Genomic DNA, 18,659 nt, shown 5'->3' with positions numbered 1-18,659 from the left:
TTGCAGTTGTACATACCTATGGGTGCAGACACAACACTGGTTACCAGCTAGTCAAGGTGCAGCAGTGATATTATGAGTAGAATGACACACACACTTCATTAATTTCAAAGTTTTCCTCGCAGAATTTTACAGAAACTATTTGGTAAAAAATTATTTTTGCGTTACTTATAGCTTTAAGTGCTAGCTTCAGGCTGAAGTGCCCACCATTTCATTAATTGTCACAGCTGTTGTGATATTTCACATTAAAGTAACACACTGCGCAAAATTAAAAAAAAAAAAAATAAAAAAAATGCAATTAAAAATAGGGGACACACTGACTCCACATTTGGAGCATATCAGATCATAACGTAGCTATGTAGCCGACTGGGTTGAGACCGTTACTGTTATTGGGATGATGGAGCATGAAATGCATTGGAGCAGGCTGGTTCAAACAGCTCTGAGCACTATGGGACTTAACTTCTGAGGTCATCAGTCCCCTAGAACTTAGAACTACTTAAACCTAACTAACCTAAGGACATCACACACATCCATGCCCGAGGCAGGATTCGAACCTGTGACCGTAGCGGTCGCGCGGTTCCAGACTGTAGCGCCTAGAACCGCTCAGCCATCCCGGGCGGCTATTGGAGCAGGCTGTCTGGTACTCTGTGAGCTAATGATAGTAATAATTTACTGCACTTAAGCTTACAATTGTGTCCTCAGAGGTGACACTCGGGCCAGCAGCACATGGCCTCAATGTCTCAACAATCTTCAGACAACGTTGCCCCGGCAGCATCCACTCATGTAAACACAGTGTCTAGCAGGCAGCAGGTCTCGCTGGTGGCTGGTGTAGCCCATACAGTACGTGCTGTTATCCAGGACAATGACAGAGCCCTCTCATGGACATCAAAGGGTGTGTTCTGGTAATACAACAGCATAACCCTTACACCAAGGAAGGCGGGAATGTTAACTGCTTATAAGCACTAATCAGGGGCCACAGCAGTTAATGTGCCTCCCACATACTGCAACGGGTGGATGGTGTACCAAACACCGTCAGTTTGGCCCGCCAAGCTACAGGTAGAAGTCACCATATCTTCCCATCAGTGGCTGCAAGGTTGGCAACTCGCAGTGACCCAGTACAGCAGACCAGACAAGTAACAGTTTTGAAGGCAGAAGCCATTTTGGTGAATGGTAGCAGCATTGCCTGGCTATTACCAAATGTAACCTACTTCTTCAGGCTCACCAGCAGTCTTTAGCACAACCTCTATTTCGCAAAAAATGGACTTAAGGGCTTCAGCTTGTTGCCGTTCCACACTATCAGCAGGCTGCTAAGTGTTCTCTTACAAAAACTACACCTACAAATTCAAATTGTGGTGTCAGAATAACGTTATTCCTTCTCCTTGCTGAGGTCATTTACTGAGTTTGCGAATCAAGCTTTTCGCTTACATGAGGTGGGCCAGTATCTTACGGGTTTGCTCTATGTTTTGTGAAGTCAGTTTCCTGCCAGTTTGTCATTCTGATTGGGATATAGGGTATTGGCATGGCTTGGTGCTGGCTGGAGAGGGGAAAAAAAAAAAAAAAATATTTGCCCATTAAACATTTCTGCTGTGAAACAACACATTGTTATATATTGAATTTTTCTTTTAACTTTGGACAGGATCTATACATATCTCCAATCATGAGAAAATGGATTTTATGTAGCAGGTTCACTTGTACACTAGCGATACAGCGAGATTGAAATACACCATGTGATCAAAAGTATCCGGACACCTGGCGTAAAATGACTTAGAAGTTCATGGTGCCCTCCATCGGTAATGTTTGAATTCAATATGGCGTTGGCCAACTGTTAGCCTTGATGACAGCTTCAACTCTCTCAGGCATACATTCAATCAGGTGGTGGAAGGTTTCTTGGAGAATGGCAGCTCATTCTTCAAGGAGTGCTGCACTGAGGAGAGGTACCGACGTCGGTCGGTGAGGCCTGGCACGAATTCAGTGTTCCAAAACGTCCCAAAGGTGTTCTATAGGATTCAGGTCAGGATTCTGTGCAGGCCAGTCCACTACAAGGATGTTATTGTCGTGTTACTACTCTGCCACAGGCCGTGCATTATGAACAGGTGCTCGAGCGTGTTGAAAGATTGAATCACCATTCTCGAATTGCTCTTCAACAGTGTGAAGCAAGAAGGTGCTTAAAAACAACGATGTGGGCCTGTGCTGTGATAGTGCCATGCAAAACAACAAGGAATGCGAGCCCCCTCCATGAAAAACATGACCACACCATGACATCACCACCTCCAAATTTTACTGTTGGCACTACACACACTGGCAGATGATGTTGACCGGGCCTTTGCCATACCTACACTTTGCCATTGGATTGCCACATTGTACCGTGATTCATTACTCCACACAACTTTTTCCACTGTTGAATCGTCTAATGTTTATGCTCCTTACACCAAGCGAGGTGTCGTTTGGCATTTACCAATGTGATGTGTGGCTTATGAGCAGCAGCTCGGCTATGAAATCCACATTCTCTCACCTGCCATAGTACTTGCAGTGGATCCTGATGCAGTTTGGAATTCCTGTGTGACGGTCTGGATAGACATCTGCTTATTACACATTACGACCATCTTCAACTGTCAGCAGTCTCTGTCAGTCAACAGACGAAGTCGGCCTCGCTATTGTGCTGTACGTGTCCCTTCATGTTTCCACTTCACTATCACATCAGAAGTGCACATAGGGATGCTTAGGAGTGTGGAAATCTTATGTACAGACATATGACACAAGTGATACCCAATCCCCTGACCACGTTTGAAGTCCATGAGTTCCACAGAGTGCCCCCATTCCGCTCTCTCATGATGTATAATGACTACTGAGGTTGCTGATATGGAGTACCTGGCAGCAGGTGGCAACACAATGCACCTAATATGAAAAACTTATGTTTTTGGGTGTGTCCGGATACTTTTAATCACATCGTGTATTTGTAACATCCAATGTATGTCATAAGTGGTTCATGGTATCAAAAATACTTTTTGGTAACAGTAATTTGTATTTTGCCATATGGTTAAAATGTGGAACTTTCTTATCTACTGTGATACATAAGTAACTACACAGGGACATAGAGAAAGATCTACAAAATACCTAATAGAGAAACGGAGGCCAGAACTAAAAATTAAATGGCCTTCGCCATATTGCTACAACTGTTACAAAGTAAAATGCAGACAATTGCCCGTGCATTGTCTGCTAAAACAGGTGATAACTCAGACAGTAAACACAAATAAGAACTTAAGCGATTAAAGATAGGGCATTCCGGGAAGAAATGGTGGACCATCAAAAAATGAGCACAGCGTGCACAAAAAGATGGGGGAGCACCACTTAACAAGTGGCAATGGCTAAAAAGACAATGCCCAATGTGCAACCTAGTTAAAATGATTCCCTTGAGGTGAGGGGGCCAAGAGGAGGTAGTTCATGCTGCTGGGAGAGGCCTAATAACCCGGAGCTTGTTCCCATGAAAGGAGGACCAGTGGTGATGCGACACCTGCTGACATGGCAACACAGAGATCATCACAGGGAATGTAAGGACTAGCATGCTGAGGTAAGAGGACTGCAGCCTTTCCTGTCAGACCGATGTGATAAGAGGGACAGATGTGTAGATGCACAGACGAAACACCCATGGTCTAGTTTAGAACGGACATGGGATCAGTGCAAAAAGAGGAGTGTCATTCGATCTGCTCCCCAGAAGTGCCACTGAGGACACACAGGACACTGAGGGACTGCATACAGCGGGATGCCTGGTAAGACACTTGGGAGCATGAAGATAGTTCCCTACAGAGCATGAGTCCCAGGAATTTCATAGTTTCAACAAATGGAAGAGCAAGAGGCCAAGAAAGAAAACAATTGTGCCGCCAGAAATTCATACAAATGGTTTTGTCAGTGGAAAAAGAAAAGCAAATGTCATTGTTCCACAAGTAAAGATGATCGAGGCACTGCTGAATATGCCGTTCAATGAGACAGGTCCATGGAGAACTGCTGTAGATGGCAAAATTGTTGACAGAAAGGGAGCCGGAGATGCCCGCAGGAGACAGGCAATTATAGGATTAATGCCAATAGTAGAGAGCATGATGTTCAGGATGGAACCCTGAGGCACACCGTTTTCCTGGATAAAGGTGTCAAACTAGGCGGAATCCACATGTACCTTGAAAACTCGGACTTCTAAAAATTCCTGAAAGAAATGAGACATGCGGCCATGTAAGCCTCACGTGTAGAGAGTACAGAGGATAGCAGTCCTCCAGCAGGTGTCTCAGGCATTCTCCAAATCAAAAAAGCATAGCCAGTGTGGGATTTAGAAAACCATTCATGACATGAGGGGACAAAGTGATGAGATGGTCAACTGCAGAAAGCGCGCTCAAAATCCACACATTGCAGTGGTTAGTAAATTGCGGGACTATAGCCACCAAACTAGCTGGGCATGAATCATACTCGAAAGTTTTTTACTCCCTGAGATATGTAAATCGTCTGCAGCAGTGACAGATCGTTCTCTCAGGACTCATACAGACATCCACAGTAGAGTAGGAAAACCCAAGTGGCACACACATACCCATCCACAGCAACTGGGTAACAGTGTAGCATGAGACACATCCATAGCAGTGAAGGGATTAAAGAGTTGTCTATGCAAGTTTCTAGAGTGGGCACTACACATTATCCTTATTGCATGCTTCTGTGCGGAAACACTTTTCTCAATCATGAGTTATCCCCACAAAATGCCACAAAACATTAGAAAAAGAAAATCAATTTTTCGAAATTTTTGTTCCTAGAAGACTCCCTCCCACATCCAACTCTCAAACTGCCTGCAATGAGGAAAGCAGTAAAGTTAAAGCTCATATGGAAGTCTGCTGATAGTCATTATTCACACTCACAATTCACAAATGGAATGGGTGGGGGGTTATGATATTGTCATCAGAAGTACTCTACATCACAAATCGTAAGTTGGCTTACAGAGTTCAGATGCAGATGTAGTGCTAACAACACTATACCCAACATATAATTTCCACACACCGTTGGATTGACTATCACTTTAAAATGTGATTCAAAGTCAAACAAGAATGTGTTTTCAAATAATTCTCCTTTCTGTTGCCCCAATCTCTTCTTAACAATCCCTTCACACCTGTAACTCTTAAACCTTAATATCATCTAACTTAGTAAAATATAGAAGTATTTTAATATATCTTATAATTATTCCATTCAAAAATTTAGTTCTGGGCGCTATGGAAAAACAACTTTGTAATCTTTTTCTACCTTACCTCATAACTTTGATGTAACCCTTAGCAGCAGCAACATGCAATGCTCTTGCACCAGTTTTTGGATGTGGTTCATCATCAAAGAAACCACTATTGAGCCAAGCTTTAGCATCTTCCAACATCATTCGTTCTTCCTCATTACGGGCTTCATCACAATCAATACCTAGCATAAAGCAAGGTATTTTTACTTACGTATTTCATTATTAACAGTAACAATTACAAGCAACATACTAATACACTCAGAAAAAACACTGTCCACTTAACAAGAGGGGCTTTTTTTTCGATGTGTAACATTGCAGGCACTAAAGCAAAATAATCACATTTTTACAGAGTACATGCAGACTAGTTTGTCTTATAGTATGAAGCTAACAGTTTTATTGTTTCCAATCCAGACCATCTCTTTCCTACTACATACCCCCTCACAGTGTGTCTATTTCACAAATTTATCTTATTTTAACTTTGTGGTTAGGTATGATCTTTTATGTCAGTCAATCTATATACTTTGTTCTGTGTGTTATTGTATTTCAAGTGCTTGTGTATCATACTTAAGAATTGAATTTGCCCATATAAGTGGGAAAACTGCCTAAAAACCACTCAGGCTCGTATCTCTGTCTCTCAAGTTAGCATGCTGCTCATTAAGTTGTACAAGCATGTCATTTCGAATCTAGACTATACCTCACTGTAAATATTATGTTTTTTAGACGACATCTATGTCAGAATTTACCATTCAAAGGATATTTGGATAGCAAATTTAACTGGATTAGTACACTGGGACATTTGGGCTTATGCACTAAAAAGATCAATAACTAGAGGCCAATTAAAGATCACTTACTTTCAAAGAAACTGATACACAGAATACTGGTGTGTGGTTAGACAGACACTAAACATATTTGTATAACATCATTTTTACATATCTGAACCAACTCTACAAAAATGTAGTAGCAGTAGTAGTAGTAGTAGTAGTAGTAGTAGTATGAGGAGTATAGTAGTAGGAAGAGGCAAAAGAAAAGTAAACTTTGGTGGTTGTGATGTCAAAGTGAGGAGAAATAATAAAGTCATTAGACAGGAAACAAAGTACAAAAAAAGGGCCGGGGGGCAAGTGGGGAGAAATGATTTTGGTGAATATTTTAATATGGCAACAGAAGAGCTTTCAGATTCGAAATTAACTTGTTTCCGAAGTATGAGAATACTTATTTACAGAAAGTTAGACAATAATAAACAGTAAAAATATAAAGATAATCAGGGCAGGAGAAGAAAGAAATATTAGGTTGTAATATCTGGATCATAATGTGGTCATTAGAGACAGAAAAACTCTGAGTGGATGAGAAAAGGCGAAAAAGGCTGCCATGTTATCCTGAATAGAGGTATCCCAGCATTTTCTTTAACAGATGTACGGGAACCACAGAAAATAAGAATGTGGGTATTCACAGTGCTCTGAACCCTGTCCCTCCAAATGTGAGATCAGCTGCTCTACCACTGCATCATATCACTCAGACCAGCTGGAAAGTCTAATAGTACAGTGTGTTCTTAATTATAAAATATTCAATCACACCTAAAAAAAGTTGGCAAATCATTTTTACAGGTTTTAATTATGTATCTTTAAACTGTTCGCAGAAACAATAACCAAGAATAATATTTCTTCATAATTCCGCTCCACAGATTAGATAAATAGTAGGAATGACGTCACGTAAAACCTAAGCTGCTGTTTAATTTATTATTGAATGTGTAACTGGTTTCAGTCAAAGCACCTATTGTACGAACTTCATGAATACGAAAAATTTCTAGCAAAATACTGTTTGGAAATTGTGAGTAAAACACAGTGGTGTGGACACAAGCCAGTACCTAGTGCCGAAGTCCAAATGCTTATAGACACCCACTGAGCAACTTCAGCACTTTCACAGTGCCAGCAGTCTGCAATCATGTCCCAGGTGCTGAGGCAATAACTGGCATTTCAAGGCATTTTGAAAGCTTTTTATGGACCACGAAAATGACCTCAACTGCAACGTAACTTGTCTTGTCTAGTACAAAGGCAAGCCATACAGTCAGACTAGTATGTCAACTCAATTGCGCAATGAATCAGCATCTGCTGCGGGTTGGTTGCTGCTATATGGTATGAGGGTTGGAATAATTCTCTACTAACCACTGAACCACAGGGCACCTACTCGACATTACACTCACCTCTGCAGGGGGAGCTACAGCAACCCTGCCAGCAGACTAACAATAATATAAGGTTGTCACATCTGACACAGTACTAGCGAGATATGCAGACAATTCAAGGCCTTAGAACTACTGAGGCAGTAGCCGCCACCATCCTCTTGACGCCACTTCTCACCACTGTGGGCCACAAAATCGACATATGAATACAGCCAAAGAAAATTGACAATGGGAGTTGACATCAGGCTGTGCCGCCATATGAGTGAGTGCACCCGTAACTGCTGTAGCTTGTTGGAGTAACAGAGTTTACATACACATGTCTATCTTGGGGAAGCCAGTTTCACCTCCAACAGATTAGTGTAGCCCCTGTCAACCCTTCAAAACCCACAATGTCCGTGTGAAAGCCTTTTGCCCTCTTGATCACCACAATAATGACTCTTCCACCCTTCCACAGCAGTTATTGCACTATAGACCTGCTACACTTTCGTGCCCAACGGGGTCCATGCAACCACCCACTTGCTGAATTGTTCCTTTCTGGTGACTGTAGTGGGACTGGCAAAGATGCAACAGTTGTCCACTATGCAAATAAGTAGCAGCATGTCATTATCACAACACATTGGCTCCTTGTTTCCACTTTTCCTGGTTCTGTGTCCAACCCCTTTTTTCCATTTCATTTACATCTACGCCATGCTCTGCAAGCCACCTAATGGTGTGGCAGAGGGTACTTTTTGTACCACTAACTGAGCCCCCCAACCCTGTTCCTCTCACAAATAGCACTTGGGAAGAATGACTGTCAGTAGGTCTCTATACTGGCTCCAATTTCTCAAATTTTCTCCTCATGGTCATTACGGGAGATGTATGTGGGAGAGGGGGGGGGGGGGGGGGAGGGGGGGGGGGGGGGGGGGAAGTAACATGTTGGCTGATTCTTCCCAGAGAGTGCACTCTCGAAATCTGAATAGTAAATCTCTTTGTGATGCAAAATGCCACTCTTGTAATGTTTGCCAATGAAGGTTGTTGACCATTTCCATAACGAAACTTGCAGCTCTTCATTGGATCTTCTCTATCTCTTCTACCAGTCCTATTTGGTAGGCATCCTAGATAGATGACCAATACTCAAGAATCGATCAAACAATTGCCTTATTATCCACTTCCTTCGGGGATGAGTTACATTTCCTTAAGTTTCTTCCTATGAATCTGAGTCCCGCATCTGCTTTTCCCACTATCTGTTTTATGTGGTCATTCCACTTAAGGCCACTCTGGATAGTTACTCATAGATATTATCTGGCAGATACTGATTCCTGTTGTTAGTCATCAACAGTGTTGGTATAGATTAGTGGATTTCTTTTCCTATGTATGCACAATATGTTACATTTATTTACATTCATGGACAACTGCCAGAGCCTGCGCCATTCATCAATTCTCTGGAGATCATTCTGCAAACTGTTTCTATCTTCTAGCATTGCTGCTTTGTTACAGACAACTGCATCATCTGCCAACAGCCTTTCAGACTTTTTCTACTTCATAATTTATATATATTGTAAACAGTAACAGTCCTATCACACTTCCTTGGGATACTCTGGAAACTATCTTTACATCTGTCAGTTTTGTTCCATTAGAGTGACGTGTTGAACTGTGTCTGCAAGTAAGTCTTGACTCCAGTCACAAATCCGCTCTGATACTCAATAAGCTTGTATTTTTTTTCACTAAATGGCAGTGCAGGATGGTGTCAAATCCTTCCTGAATTCAAGGAACATGGCATCAACCTGAGCGCTGTGGCTCTCATGGAGGAACGGAGTGAGCTGAGTATTGCAGGATCTCTGTTTGCGGAATCCATGTCAATTTTTATAGAGGATATTTCTCTTCTCCAAGAAGGCCATAATTCTATAACAAATTGATGTCAATGAGATAGGTCTTATAATTGCATGCATCTGTCCTACAGCCCTTCTTAAAAATGTGAATGACCTGCACTTTCTTCCAGTCACTAGGTAACCTTTGTTGCTTGAGCGACCTGGTTTGTTGCTCAAGCGACCTATGATAAATTACTGCTAGAAGGGGAGCAAGTTGTTTCGCATAATCTTTGTAGAATCTTAGAGGCATCTCATCTGGTCCTGATGCCATTACACTATTAAACAATTTTAGTTGTTTTTCTATTCTGCGATCAGTTATCTAAATAGCTGCCATTTCAACATTTATGTGATGATTTAAAGGAGAGACCATTTTACAATGTTCGGCGGTGAAATAATTTCGGAAGACCATCTTCAGTATTTCGGCCTTCGCTCTTATCTTCCATTTATGTGTCAGTATGGTCACTGAGTGAATGAATATAAGATTTTGACCCACTTACTGATTTTACACATGACCAAAACCTCTTAGTGTTTTTACTCAGAACTGCTGCAAAATTTTACTTTCCAAGTCATTGAATACTTCTTTCATTGCTCTCCTTATGCTCATTTTCGCTTTGTTCAGCTTTTGTTTGTCAGCTAGGTTTTTACTTCACTTGAATCTGGGATGAAGTTCTCCTTTTTTATGTAGCAGCTTTCTAACACAGCTATTAAACCATGGTGGGTCTTTCCCAGCCCTCAAGACCTTACTTGGAAAATGCTTGTCTATGGCATATTGCACAATTCCTTTGAATATTTTACATTCATTTCCCACATCTTCATACTCACCGAAAATTTGACGCAAACTGCTCAGATACTCTGAAATTTGTATCCTGTCACTCTTACTAAGCAAAAATATCTTCCTATCTTTCTTAACATTCATTGTCAGACCCCATCATAGATGCTATAACAGCCTTATAATCACCAATACCTTCCTCTAAGTTAACTGATACAATAAATTCAGGTCTGTTTGTTGTCAGAAGACCTAAGACACTACCCTCACGAGTTGGTTCTCTTAACTATCTGCTCAAAGTAATTTTCGGACATGACATCCAGAACAATGTCACACAAATTCTTGTGTCTGGCACAAGTTTTTTGGCAGTTGAAGTCATCCCCTATTACAACAGGATGATCAGTAAAATTATAATCGAGAAATTCGCATTTGATACCATCACTGAAAGGTCTGAGCCTCTGGTTTAGAACTTCCACTCTGCTCCAAACCAGAGGAACACAATCAAAACTGGGTACAATACTACATACCGACAGCCCAGCCTGCACTCTGTGTGTAATGCTACTTGCCTTTACACAAATCAGCCAACCACCAAAAGGAGCCGAGGATGGCCTCAGAACCAAAGCAGCAGGCATCATTCATGCCGACAACATGTTCCACTCTATGCACTCAGTGCACTTCACAGCCACAGGCACGGCCTCTTCCGCATCACAGGCAAGACTCCCGGTGAACATACTGAGTGCACACTGACATTCCTTCCTGCTATTTCCCTGAGGGGCTCCATCACCTGCGGAACATTGGAACTCCCAATGAAAAGCATACCCACCCTCTGCACTTGTCTGTACTGGAGAGGAAGATCGGCCACTGGCCCAACAGGAGAGGTATCCCATGCTGGCTCAGAGTTATCAACAACATTGGGTAGCACCTTGTACCTGCTGCTAAGGCATAAGAGCCAGTCACGCAATCTGCTTCCTCTTTCACCTTTCACCCAGTGACACGCGAACCCACCACTGTTTGCCACCCACTCTTCAAGTGAGGACAGACTGGCAAGATGTCGCTTATCAGAAGATGTAGCGGCACCCAAGTCGCCAGGGATTTCCAATGACACCAATGGTGTCACAGGTCTCATTCCCAGTGCCCCAATGTTGCCACAACTTTGAGCACTAGCTGGAAACACTAAAAACGCTCTGCAGATTTCTCACTATGCCCTGACGTGACAAACTCTTAAATGGAAACAAATTTCTCTACTGAAGTGGATGTATCTAAAATTATCTGTTACTGGAAACTCTGTTTAACCAATCCACTGATCCAAATAATATGCCGTACCATCATGAGATTTAAACTTTGTGCCATGATGTGGTGGTCTGATGGCTGGAAAATTATGCTAGAAAGCCACCTCACACAAGGATATGCACCAAGACTTCTGAAGAAACAGAAACTTACAGTAATTTGCTAACCACTAGTCTACACAGCAAAATACAAAGGTATACTTCACTCCTTTGCAGAAGCACTTGGAGAAAGAAAAACCCCCACTACTGTGTATCAGACTACTGCTCCGATACCACTGTATGAGTGTATGTTGGGAAGGTACAGGGAAGTACAAGTAGGAGACCGTTATGTAAATGATAGACCAGTGTAGACATGATTGGTCCTGCCTACATCAAACTACTCCAGTTGCGCCAAGACGCAGTGCACATGACAGTTGAAAAGCTGCCTAGAATAACTGTCACAATCAGTGTAAGGGAGAATGTATTGGGTACTAGGAAGTTTTATGGAGTAACATAGATGTACTAAGAGAGAGAGGGTGTGGCTGGGAAAGTACTTGTGGTTCAATAAGTCAGTGATATGAAGGAGCTGGCATAGCACAACAGAACGGACTAGTCCCTTAGGAAGCTTTGAATTGAGATACTGAGATTTATTATTGAGTATTGAGGATTTATGGTGAAGATGGCATATTAGGGCATTATGGTGACAAAGGATTTCCTAGTATTGTTGAGCTGCATTAAAGGACACGGCCTTTAGTTGTGAAAGAGTCCGTGGATAAATATGTTAGGGGGATTGCGGAGCAAACACTGGAAAGGTTTTTGACAGGGCAAGGTACAGTTTAAGTTTTAAGTGATAGTCTTCTTATTCTTATGAGCAATATAACAGTGACTACCACTGATTACTTCTTTTTATGAATAACTGAGGTTAAACTCTTCTGAATGTTTATGTATCAGGTACACCTATGCTTGAATACATTTAGGAATGCCAAGATTAAAAACACAGAAAATGTCATTCATGCAAGAGGCTTACATAGGAGTATGAAGGAGACATTTTGTTAAAGTTCAAGTAGTAACTAGGAAATAGTTGAAAAGAAGTTCTAAATGAGATGTCTAATTATGAGGAATGAGTGGTGATGTGATACACATAGTGGAAACTTGGCACGCTTAGTTTAGTCTGGAAACATGCTGATCATTTTGTGAAGTGTGGTAACTCGATTAGGGTAAGGATATGTTTTCAAGGTTAAGTGCAAGAGTGAAGGAGAGAGCTCATGAGAAAGTGTGGGTATGTAGTTTAATAATGCAATCCTTTATCCCCAAACTCCCACCATTATGAGATGGTTTAATGTTGCTGTCAAATTGGCAAGTGAAAGTCATGAACTATGTTCTATGGACTAGCGTTACCTATAGACTCAGCATGACAACATAGAAAAAGTTGCATGAAACAGTGAGTGGACTATAAACTGAAGTGCAAATGATATAGACAAAAGTAATTAAAGTGTAGTAGTATGTATGAATTATATTAGTGTCCATGTCACATAACTTGTGCGTAGTTTAACAGAACTAGCCAGTGACTGGCCCTAAATGAAGGGGGGGGGGGGGGGGGGGGGGAAGAGAGAGAGAGAGAGAGAGAGAGAGAGAGAGAGAGAGAGAGAGAGAGAGAGAGAGAGAGATATGTCTTTCATAATTGTGCCTGTGCCCAAGAAGGTGGAACCATGAAAACAAGATTATAATAAATATGGGAACAAAGAGTACAGACATACAGTTGCAAGCTTAAAACTTGCCTCTGGACTAGTGTTTTGTAAAGTATGAACTGTAGGAACAACCTCCTTGTTGCTGCCAGACTTTTAGCCAATAAGTGTGCCAGATTATTTTAGGAGGGGAGGAATGTAGTGGTGTGGACACAAGCTGGAGCCTGATAATTAAATCCGAATGCTCACTAACACCCGCAAGCTCACCTGCACAAAACCGGGTGATCTGCAATCATGACCCGGATGCTGAGGCAATTTTGTTAGCTCTTGATGGGCTGCGTATGCAATATCAATTGCTACAAGACTGCCTAGTCTTGTATAAAAGCAAGCCACACAGCCAGGTGGTGTGTCAACATAGCTCGACTTCGAATTAAGTGTCTGCTGTGTGCTGGCTGCCACCGCAATGCCACCAATGTTCTTCCTGCTGCAGGCAGCTGCCAGATGGCACAAGGTTCAAACTACTGCCCTCCTACTCAATGCTCCATGGCGTATGTGCCAGTCCCTGACACTCTCCTTGGCTGGAAGGAACACAGCTGCCCTAACAGCAGTATAACAACATAAGGTCATTCCATCTGACACTAATTTCAAAGTACGCCGACTATGCAAGACCTTGGCGCTACTGGGGGATCAGCTACCTTTGTCCTCATGACACCACTTCTTGCCATCATAGAATGCAAGATCGACACCTGATCACATCTGTGTAATGTGGATCCTGTACGATAGTGCTAGACTGGACCACTGGACGAGGCTGTGCACCTGTAACTGCTGCAACTTGTTGAAGTAGTGAACAGTTTACATGCTCACTTTCTGCCTTGCTGCAGCCACCTTCACCTCTTGACACATTCCCGTAGCCCTTGCGAACCCTTCAAACCCACAATGCCTAGGTGAGAGAGCCATCATTATCCTGATGTCTATAATAACAGCTGTTCCACCCCTCCGTAGCAGTTATTTTACCACCAAACCGCTACAAAAAATACAAGCAATACTTTTAGATCTTTATTAACAGCAGGAGTTACACTTATATATCAAATACATACAATGTCAAAACTATAATATTTATAAATAATGCTTAGACATGCAGAGATTGATGCTTGGTAAGCAAATTGCAGACAGTTATCCAGGGAACACATGAAATAAAACTACAAATGATCACGAACAACGGTTAGCACTACATCACTAACCTGCAAATCTGTAGATTTATTTCCAACTAACTGGGGCTTCTGACTATTATTACCTTCAGAAGATGATAACCCAAAAATTTTCAATATATTTTTTGTTTCTGAGTTCAATTTGGTCATTCAAAATGGAATTTAGAGTTTGAGCGTAATGGGAAAAAATTCTAGCTTTTGCAGAAACTCCACATACATTACCTGATCAAAAGTATCCTGACGCGTATTAGTGGATATTAATATGGAATCTGCGCCCTTCACTTACTGAATGTCTACATTGGAATGACTGTCCCTTCTCACTCAAGAGCAGAAACCAGCGGTCATCAGCACAGTCCAACTTTTACGCAATCCAACTTTTACACAGTCCAATCTAGCCACTGTCACAAATGATGATGATGATAATGAAATGATGAGGACCACACAAACACCCAGTCCCCGGGCAGGGAAAATCCCCAACCTGGCCGGGAAACGAACCCGGGATGCCTAGATCCAGAGGCAGCAAAGCTAACTACTACACCACGAGGTGCAGACAAAGGACGCTGGGGGTCTTGAGTGAAGTCAGCTTTCTAACTCATCCCATAGGTGTCAAACTGAGTTCAGGTCAGGACTCTGGGTAGGCCAGTCCTCCTCGGAAATGTTACTGCCCCACAGATACCGCTTTATGACTCGATGCATTGTCACGCTGGTGCAAAACAAACATCTTGCTCTGACTTTTCCTCTACTTTATGCAGTACACAATGCTGCAAAATGTGTTCATATTCTTCCGCATTTCGTATTTTCTTAAATACAATAATGGGACCACACCCTAACCATGAAAAACACTCCCATACCATAAAACCACTTTGTCCGTACTGCTGATACTGCACCTGACAGCAGGTAATGTTCTCCAGGCATTCATCAAAAACAAATCCTTCCCTCAGATTGCCACAGAGTATAGCACAAGTCATCACTCAAAACCACTTGTTCCCTGTCATTCACTGTCCAGTGGTGTCACTTTTTACTCCACCTCAAGTGTAGCATAACACTGATTACAGAAATGTGTGGCTTATGAGAAGCTGTTCGATCATAATAACCCATTCTTTATAAATTCCTACACACAGTCATTGTGCCAACTGGACTACTGGTAGCACTTTAGAAATCAGGACTGATTCCTCCTGCTGTTTTCATGTGATTTTTTTCTGACAATGCTCAATGATCCCTGTCCATCAACACATGAAGTCTGCCTGATCTTGGTTTTGGTGTAGTTTGACCTTTGTGTTTCCACATCACAGTCACATCACCAACAGTCAACTTGGGCAGCTCTAGAAGAGTTGATATCTGGTGAGTAGTCCACGTTAGAAGTCGATGAGCTCTCCTGACCAACCGACTCTCCTGACAACAAATACTCCCCACCTCCTTTTATACTGACTTCCCACCTCCTTTTATACTGGCAGGTCAGCCTCTCATGACATGTAGTGGTCAGTTTTGCAGGTGTCCAGATACTTTTGTGATCAGATAGTGTATTGATGAAAAATGCAAGTACATAAATGAAGCACAACATACAGAAATCTATGGACCTAATTTGAGACACAGCCACATATTTCACATATCAATTTCATCGTATGTTGCGAATATATTCCTTCAGTTTGTCTTATAGTATAAAAACATGGTTTGCCATGTGTAAGCAAGTTTAGTCAGCAAGAAGGTAAAATATTTTATAGCACCTTCACGTGATACTTGTTAAAAGTTAAACATCTTTAAAGTTGTGCAGTAACTGCATGTTTTTCAGAATGTAAATTACTAGACCCCCCCATGAACCTTACCATTGGTGGGGAGGTTTGCGTGCTTCAGCGATACAGTTAGCCGTACTGTAAGTGCAACCGCAACGGAGGGGTATCTGTTGAGAGGCCAGACAAACGTGTGGTTCCTGAAGAGGGGCAGCAGCCTTCTCAGTAGTTTCAGGGGCAACAATCTGGATGATTGACTGATCTGGCCTTGTAACATTAACCAAAACGGCCTTGCTGTGCTGGTACTGAGAACGGCTGAAAGCAAGGGGAAACTACAGCCGTAATTATTCCCGAGGGCAAGCAGCTTTACTGTATGGTTAAATGATGATGGTGTCCTCTTGGGTAAAAAATTCCGGAGATAAAATAGTCCCCCATTCGGATCTCCGGGCGGGGACTACTCAGGAGGACGTTGTTATCAGGAGAAAGAAAACTGGCGTTCTACAGATCGGAGCGTGGAATGTCAGATCCCTTAATTGGGGAGGTAGGTTAGAAAATTTAAAAAGGGAAATGGATTGGTTAAAGTTAGATATAGTGGGAATTAGTGAAGTTCGGTGGCAGGAGGAACAAGACTTTCAGTCAGGTGAATACAGGGTTATAAATACAAAATCAAATAGGGGTAATAGGAAAATAGGAATGCAGGTAAGCTACTATAAACAGCATAGTGAACGCATTATTGTGGCCAAGATAGACCTACCACAGTAGTACAAGTTTATATGCCAACCAGCTCTGCAGGTGAAGATATTGATGAAATGTATGATGAGATAAAAGAAATTATTCAGATGGTGAAGGGAGGCAAAAATTTAATACTCATGGGTGACTGGAATTCGATAGTAGGAAAAGGAAGAGAAGGAAATGTAGTAGGTGAATATGGATTGGGGCTAAGAAATGAAAGAGGAAGCCACCTGGTAGAATTTTGCACAGAGCATAACTTAATCATAGCTAACACTTGGTTCAAGAATCATGAAAGAAGGTTGTATGCATGGAAGAACCCTGGAGATACTAGAAGGTATCAGACAGGTTATATAATGGTAAGACAGAGATTCAGGAACCAGGTTTTAAATTGTAAAACATTTCCAGGGGCAGATGTGGACTGACTACAATCTATTGATTATGAACTGTAAATTAAAACTGAAGAAACTGCAAAAAGGTGGGAATTTGCGGAGATGGGACCTGGATAAACTGAAAGAACCAGAGGTTGTAGAGAGCTTTGAGAGACGAAATAGTGAAGGTAGCAGAGGATCAAGTAGGTAAAAATCCTTCGGTAACAGAAGAGGTATTGAATTTAATTGATGAAAGAACAAAATATAAAAATGCAGTAAATGAAGCAGGCAAAAAGGAATACAAAAGTCTCAAAAAATGAGATTGACAGGAAGTGCAATATGGCTATGCAGGGATGGCTAGAGGACAAATGGAAGGTTGTAGAGCACATATCACTAGGGTTAAGACAGATACTGCCTACAGGAAAATTGAAGAGACCTTTGGAGAAAAGAGAACCACTTGCATGAATATCAAGAGCTCAGATGGAAACCCAGTTCTAAGCAAAGAGGGGAAAGCAGAAAGGTGGAAGGAGTATATAGAGGGTCTATACAAGGGCAACGTTCTTGAGGACAATATTGTAGAAATGGAAGAGAATACAGATGAAGATGAAATAGGAGATATGATACTGCATGAAGAGTTTGACAGAGGTCTTTCAGTGCTAAGTCGAAACAAGGTCCCAGGAGTAGACAACATTCCATTAGAACTACTGACAGCCTTGGGAGAGCTAGGCCTAACAAAACTCTACCATCTAGTGAAGAGGTTGTACGAGACAGGCGAAAGACCCACAGACTTCAAGAAGAATATAATAATTCCAATCCCAAAGAAAGCAGGTGTTGACAGATGTGAAAATTACCGAACTATCAGTTTAATAAGTCACAGCTGCAAAATACTAACACGAATGCTTTACAGACGAATGGAAAAACTGGTAGAAGCCGACCTCAGGAAGACCAGTTTGGATTCCGTAGAAATGCTGGAACACTTGAGGCAATACTGACCCTACGACTTATCTTGGAAGCTAGATTAAGGAAAGGCAAACCTACGTTTCTAGCATTTGTAGACCTAGAGAAAGCATTTGACAATGACACTCTTTCAAATTCTGAAGGTGGCAGGGGTAAAATACAGGGAGTGAAAGGCTATTTACAATTTGTACAGAAACCAGATGGCAGTTATAAGAGTCGAGGGGCATGAAAGGGAAGCAGTGGTTGGGAAGGGAGTGAGACAAGATTGTAGCCTCTCCCCGATGTTATTCAATCTGTATATTTAGCAAGCAGTGAAGGAAACAAAAGAAAAATTTGGCTTAGGTATTAAAATCCACGGAGAAGAAATAAAAACTGTGAGGTTCGCCGATGACATTGTAATTCTGTCAGAGACAGCAAAGGACTTGGAACAGCAGTTGAATGGAATGGATAGTGTCTTGAAAGGAGGGTATAAGATGAACATCAACAAAAGCAAAATGAGGATAATGGAATGTAGTTGAATTAAGTCGGGTGATGCTGAGGGTATTAGATTAGGAAATGAGACACTTAAAGTAGTAAAAGAGTTTTGCTATTTGGTGAGCAAAATAACTGGTGATGGTCGAAGTAGAGAGGATATAAAATGTAGACTGGCAATGGCAAGGAAAGCATTTCCGAAGAAGAGAAAT

At 41.8% G+C, this 18,659-nt stretch overlaps 1 protein-coding gene across 1 annotated transcript in view; it reads right to left on the bottom strand.

Annotated features, from left to right (window-relative positions):
* The window catches only part of LOC124796246 (protein phosphatase 1 regulatory subunit 12A-like), a 371,361-nt gene that overhangs the window by 216,136 nt on the left and 136,566 nt on the right, over positions 1 to 18,659 (bottom strand). Inside the window, 1 exon segment of the mRNA XM_047260342.1 lies at positions 5,271 to 5,430. Within this exon segment, the coding sequence (XP_047116298.1) occupies positions 5,271 to 5,430 (160 nt within the window).

Source organism: Schistocerca piceifrons, chromosome 4 (genome assembly GCF_021461385.2).
Source record: "Schistocerca piceifrons isolate TAMUIC-IGC-003096 chromosome 4, iqSchPice1.1, whole genome shotgun sequence".
Classification (NCBI taxonomy): domain Eukaryota; kingdom Metazoa; phylum Arthropoda; class Insecta; order Orthoptera; family Acrididae; genus Schistocerca; species Schistocerca piceifrons.
The sequence above is the reverse complement of the archived record's forward strand: the minus strand, read 5'-3'. Positions and strand labels throughout refer to the sequence as shown.